The sequence below is a fragment of the Mytilus edulis genome, chromosome 8 (genome assembly GCF_963676685.1).
Source record: "Mytilus edulis chromosome 8, xbMytEdul2.2, whole genome shotgun sequence".
Lineage (NCBI taxonomy): Eukaryota > Metazoa > Mollusca > Bivalvia > Mytilida > Mytilidae > Mytilus > Mytilus edulis.
Window position 1 is genome coordinate 44,007,041 of NC_092351.1, and position 7,155 is coordinate 44,014,195.

General features: G+C 30.7%; 1 protein-coding gene across 1 annotated transcript; it reads left to right on the forward strand.

The window, feature by feature from the left end:
* The first annotated feature begins 430 nt into the window (after positions 1-430).
* Positions 431-6,663, forward strand: LOC139485651 (uncharacterized). Its single transcript, XM_071270275.1, has 6 exons — positions 431-526; positions 805-1,057; positions 1,501-1,705; positions 2,132-2,245; positions 3,474-3,599; positions 4,855-6,663. The coding sequence occupies exons 2-6, from the start codon at positions 840-842 to the stop codon at positions 5,128-5,130; spliced, it is 939 nt and encodes a 312-aa protein (XP_071126376.1). The 5' UTR covers positions 431-526; positions 805-839; the 3' UTR covers positions 5,131-6,663.
* The last annotated feature ends 492 nt before the right edge of the window (positions 6,664-7,155 follow it).

A 7,155-nucleotide genomic window follows, 5' to 3' on the forward strand; every position in this document is an offset into this window, starting at 1 on the left:
ACGATAGTTCTTCTTTCCAATTTTTTCGTTTATTTTACATCATTAATTTTTAAATATTCGGCGTTCCTGATGACGGCTAATTCAAAAAAAGGCGTAGAAATTTTGCAGGTTCGTTTTTGGTTTTCGAATAAGCTGTAATGGTTAGAAACTAATAAGTTATCCTGCTATTTCCAGAAGACAAATAACTGCAAACAGCAAGAAACTCTGATGGGACTGGGTATAATATTGTACATGTACATGCTAAACAATGAAATTGAAATATGCCAAATGCGAAAGAGAAAATTGACAATATCTATCAGAAGTGTGTAATAAGAATAATAATACCAAAATGGGTTTCTAGTTTGATGTGTAGTCTATTATAAGATTAGTATCATGCACAGGTTGATTATTAGCATACATAAAGTACACACACTTAAGGTAAACATATATAATGACGTATCAGATAAAGTAAATAACTTCCTGGTCAGATTGCTTCCGAGTTTTTTTTTTCCAAATTAAGCTTCCCCGACTCATCAACATTTACCAGGTAAGGATTTATTTAAAATCATAAAATTTGTAAGCAGAATATAAATAAAACTATTTTTTGTTATATTCTCTTATTTTAAAACAAACACTTTGAAATATTTATTTAAGTTGATTTCGTCAAAATAAGTGTTGAATTAACTTTTGATTTCAGTTAAACAATTTTTCGAATTTAAATTTCGATCTTTTTTTAATCATTATATCATTTTTAAGTTAATCACGTCTGAAAATATATTTTGTATAATCTGTTTTTATTCTGATTTGAATGTATTGTGTTTTAAGAATAACCTACACTCGGTCGAGACTTCATATACGGAATGGCGAATAAAAGTAGAGGACAACCACAAAACAAAACTCCAAAACTATTCCCATGTGCTACTGATCATGATTTTAGTACGTTGACCACTAAATTGAAAATAAAAGAGGACATGCTGGATAAAATAGATCAGAAAAACAAACAGTTATATTTAGAAAATGAGCGACTGAAAAGGAAAAATGAAATATTAGAAAGGGATAAGGAAGCTGCTCTATCAAGGTAAGAAGTTTATTCAACCTCAAACAGGATATCCAAAATTATTAAGTATATAATGAAAATAAAGAAATACTACATGTACCCATAATCATTATCTACATTTAAAGTATTTTCTGTAAACACAAATATTGTTGTGTTGTCTTTAATGCCATTGACATACTAGAACCGATCGCGCTTTTAAATCTTTTCATATGATAAGTATCCGTAATGTCTACTGCATGCCTTAATTAGATTCAATGATAAAATATGTTTGTTTTCATTTTAAATATCTACTTTTTAATTACAAGTTTAATGATGTTTCCTTAGAAACTTTACTCTGTCTAAAGTTTCGTTTGAGAAACATTTTCTATTCTCTCCTTGCACGATATTGTTGTTAACATTCGTATCCAACAAAATGTTGTTTCTACCACTGTTAAGTGCATATACATTATTTATTGTAAACATAGGTTAAGTAAAATAGCCGGAGAGAAACTAGCAAAAGGAAATCCGTCCATAACAGATCTTGGGGACCCAAACAGGCCTACAAAACTTGGAGAAAGATGGAGTTCGCTTTATACCGATGAATGGACAGACGCTTTTGAAGAAATAAGTACAAAATGCAAGACAAATAAGACTGCTGTCCCAGAAAAGATTTTACTGAAGATAGTTGATGTAAGAAGTAAAGATTTGAACATACTTGAAAAAAATGCCACATACAGTATACTTTTCTTATTATAAACTTTGATCTACGTGTATGTCTATTAACACTCATCTTATTGACCATCATGTCACATCACCTTTCTTTAGTATTTAGACATTCTGAAAAGACAGAATTATCGACAACTGTTATCTACTGAATCGATAGTTTATTGCATATACATGTACATGTACAAACTTTAAAAAATGACTTTCGTTATTGTATAAGAATCAGCTGTCAAATACTTAAAATGTGTAAGTGTATCTCCTTCAATCAATCGATAATTTTTTTTGATCACGGTTTTGCCATCCAAAGATATAGAAATTAAGCTCTTTTAAACAATTATAAATTGCTTTTATTTACTGTTTGCCAATGCATTATTATTTTTCTTATTACACAAGTGGTGTTATACTACATGTAGCAAGTTATCTCAGAACCAAGCCAAAGTTATTGAGAAGCTGCTTCGGGATGTTGCTCTCCAGTTGAATTTACAAGACGAAAGTAAAAATGACATCGTAAGTATTTTTATCAAATTATATAGTTATCTGGCTTTTGAAATAAAAAAAACCCCATCAACCTTAAAAAACCACATTTCTATCTAGCTATTGATTACTTTGAAAAACAGATAACAAATAACAAAAAAAAACCTAACCGTATATGAAGTAGTATAGGAGCATAATTGAGCAACTATTTTTTAGTTTGTACATATATACATGTTATATTGCTGCCAAAATAAATACATTGAGCATGGTATTTTAAGCAATAAAAAAAAAGAAAAACTAACAGCACAAATAATACATGATGTTCTTGAAGTATATATTTAAGCTACTGACAATTATTTACCCTTTGGCGTTTTATTGTGCTATGGTTATTTTTGTAATCTTGTCTTTTATGTTTTCTTATAAGCTATATCTATATGTCATTTTGTTTTTCTTTGTTTTCTTATAATTAATTTTGTTTGTTTTATAGGGATTAAGATTATGACACAATGTTCACTGCTGTAGCCTTATTTTTGACATTTTTAAGTACATCATATGTTTGTTTTGTTTTGTTCACACATTGTTGTCAATATGATTGAGAGAGATGTTTTCCATTTATGTGATGTGTTTGAACTTTTAACTTTGCCATTTGATAAATGATTCGCCGTTTTGAACTTTCCTTAGAATTTTTTCTTTTCATGCATAAAGAACTGATTCAATCTGTATGTTGTGTACATACTTTGAAAGGTAAAGGCTAAAGCTAAAACCATGTCGAAGTCAGTTCATAAAATTAGAAGAGTAAACAAGAAGATAAGACAAAAACAAACTAAGTACACAATGACAGGGGAAAAATGACCCCTTATTCACAAAATTTCACACAGAAGCAACACATGGGGGCGGAACTCCTAGGCGGTAAGACAACACTTAAAGATCATTACCAAAGAGAAACACTGTCCACAAAACTTTAAAAAAAAACCAACGTAAAGCACACTTATTTTGCCAGACGATGAAAAAAAATGAACATTTCTTTTTTTCAGAATCAAAATATCCATGCCAAATGCGACATGACAGTCACCGAAGAAGACGACTCAATTAAACCTTTCATTGAAACCTTTTGAAATCAACGTCAGAATAATGTACTAAAAAGATCATTACCAAAGAAAAACAATCCACAGTCCACAAAACTCTTCACATAAATCAAAACGTTTAGCACACTCATTTTGCCAAACAATGACTAAAAATCCAACATTTCTTTTTTTTCCAGAATAAAAATATCCATGGTAAATGCAACATCACAGTCTCCGAAGAAGACGACTCAATTAAGCCTTTCATTGAAACCTTTAGAAGTCAACGTCAGAATAATGAGCGCTTGATGGAGACAGCAGTAAAAGTATGTAAATCTAACACAATTGCTTATATTTTATTCAAACTTAAGAAACTGAAATGACCGTAGACCGTATACGGTATTTATAAGTATTACCATAAGTAAACTTGAACCATGTCAATGCATGAGTTCGTTTTTCATTTGAGGTGTTGAAATCTTCACTAATAATAGGATAATTTCATTATGTAGCATCGAAGTAAATTGAAAATGCACAAATCAAAAGCGGCAAAATATATAATCAAAACTAATCTTTGTGTAGTTTAAAAAAATTGAAGTTGAACAGTAAATCATTTGATTGACAGTTCAAACTGTTAAACTACTTGCGATTCCGAAAATAAATAGCAGTGGAATTAGAACTGCCTTAAGCTCTGTCAATGGAAATCTGATGCATAGTCGTGTGAAATGTTAATTCCTTTTCTCTCTTGTTAACGTTGTTCAATTTGGTCGCATTCTGCCGTTTAAGAGGTGTGCATTTATATTTAAAGTTTGTTGTTTTAACAACGTTAACGGTACCAATGTTTCTGCTAGAGATCCACATTTCGACAAAACATGTCTCTTAAGTGATGATAGTGGCCAAAGTATGTAAAATCCAAAGCTTATATAAAAGATGTAGAGCTATTATCCAAAAGTTCCAAAAAGTATAGCCAAATCCGTGAAAGGAATCAGAGCTTTGCATGAGGAAAATGCATTCCTTAATTTATAATAATTTTTAACATTTTGTAACAGCAAATTTAACAACACAAAAAATCCGTATTTTCATGCCAGTACCGGAGTACTGCGCTAGCTGGCTACTGGGCTGGTGATACCCTCGGGGACTAACAGTCCACCAGCAGAGTCATCGACCCAGTAGAAGTAACAACATTAACGGTACCAATTTTTCTGCATCAGATGTTCATTTCGACCAAACATGTCTCTTCAGTGATGCTGTGTAGAATTGTAACATAATTTTCGTTGACCATTTTCTCTCTTTGTACTGATTATATCTCCAAATTTTTTTCATGAATTTGGGAAATCTCTTCGTTTGATTAAATGTGTTTTCATTGCATATACAGAATGTTTCGAGAACTTTTCGTAATAACCAATTTTATTGAAGGCATTTGTGATACTTCATTCTGAACATATAATGCATAAATGATCATAAATAGCTGTCTCTCAGTGTTACTGTGTTTTATATATTTTCTAAAGTCATATCTCCAAATATCTCTATGTTCAACTCAATACATTATCATTTTGGTCAGATTTCTCTTAATTTTTTTTTCAGAGATGTGTTGACGACTATCTAAAATCAAACAAGGAAGCTACAGAAAATGAAATAATTTTTGTTAAAAAATGTTCTGAACTTTGCTGGTGCATATGTATTGCTGATCCACCGATGGTTATCGAATACAAAAACTGTGAAAGAAAACTTATTGACTCTACGAAATTTAATAAATATAACAGATCTGGAACAACCGTGGAATTTGTAGTATGGCCTACATTGCTGTTGTATAAAGATGGACCTGTTTTAGCAAAAGGGACTGTACAAACGAATGGTTAACGAGTAAACGTCGTGATCATTGAATGGTATACATTTATAAACATGTGAGAGGGAAATATTCGGCAAAAATGTGCGTGAGACTGAAAAAGACACATTTCAACATACATGCTTCATGTCTTTCATAGCGACAAAATACCAGCAAGGAATTACCTAATTAAAAGTTGTCGACACATTTCACAATCCATCCTCATTTACGAAATACTTTTGGGATTAGTTTTTACATTTCTCTAAATCTAAAACATTTTTACCCACTATGTCCATTTGTTTTTGTTCACGTATTGTTGTCAATATAATGGATTTTTATGCGAATTTCATACAAAGTGAGAGGTTTAGCTAATTAGAAAACCAGGTTTAATCCACCATTTTATACATAAAAAAAATGCATGTACCAAGTATGGAATATAACAGTTGTAATTCATTCAGTTGATATGTTTGAGCTTTCGATTTTGCCATTTGATAAGGGACTTTTTTGAATTTCCTCGGCGTTCTGTTTTTTTATATTTCATTTTTCACCAGAGAATGAAAGCTTATATGTTCATTTGTGTAAAATTTTATAACCACACTTTTCAATGAATTACCAAAGGAAAAGGCTATGACAAAATGATTGTAATTATCTAATTCTAATTCATTACGTGCAAAGGTTGTGTTTTGAGTTTTCCCGTTGAAAGAACAGCTTCGTAATTGACATCTACATATTTTTTAAGTTATTATCTTTTTGATACTCGAATACATCTAAGACATCTTCTATATCTAATATCAAGCAGTATTCGTCATCATAACCAAAATAAATACCAAGACTTTTGCCTTTTCAATATCGGCCCGGGTATCATCCCTCGATCCATATCAACACTTAGACTACGTCTCAGGTTAATATGGGGTCCCGGGATGATACCCTGGCCGATATTGAAAAGGCCATATACTAATCTCTATGCAATTCATAGTGATCGGGTTGACACATACGAAATGTATTTCTCAAGATACTTTGTTTTGTCTATATATTTTGAATATATTACACATGGAACAACAACAAAAAAACAAACCAAAAACTCCCAATATCAATATATTTTTTAAATGTACAAATCAAACCAAAAAAATCATGACAGTGAACACTAGCTTTCTAGTATAAACATCGTCATCCGGTTTACCAGAAAGATCCCTTACTTTTCGCTGATTGCCAATCGTTTTCAATTTCCACTTAAAAAACAGACCATTATATGTAAAAATGAAAAAAGACTGGAAGGTCATAATTATGAAGGAATGAAAAAAAAATATTAATGAAAGGAATAGTGTGTTAAATGATAGCAGAAACACATGCGTAGGTTAATACTTTTTTTTCTCAATATTTTCACCAATCTGAAACATACGAAGAAGCAGTAGCATCCTTTCATGGAGAGATAATAACAAGCGGGTTTCATTTATAGTCTTTTTGTAAAAGTAAAAACTGTTTTATGTTGGTTCCAATCATAATTTCTCACTTATGCATTTGACATGAGTATACATTTTTTGGAATAAAGTGGTCGTAATGGTGTTCTATTTTAGTATTTCTGCTTATGTGTACCTTGTGTATTTTTTTCACGACAAATGACTACCCATTAGGGTCTTTTACGGTCGGTAAAACTATGAACTAAGCGTTTCCAAACAAAACAAAAAACGAAATAATAGATACACTTTTAAATGTCTTTAATACATCAATAATAAATACTAAGATTTATTAGATTTATAAATTTTGTAATAATTTAAAAATAAATCAAATACTTATTCGTCAAGATGAAATTATGAACCTGTTCAAATGAGACAATAAACACATTTAATTCGATACAAGTTTCGAATAGAAACATTGTACAAAGAGATGTCACTTTTGCATACAAATGACACGTCAAACGAATTATTGATAAACACAGCATTCGTTTTCAACCTTCAATGAAGAATCTAATTGATAAATATAACCAACATTTTTTAATCTATAGGATAGTGACAGTTAACTAATGCTAACCCACCACACAGTAGATTTGTTTGCAATTTTGT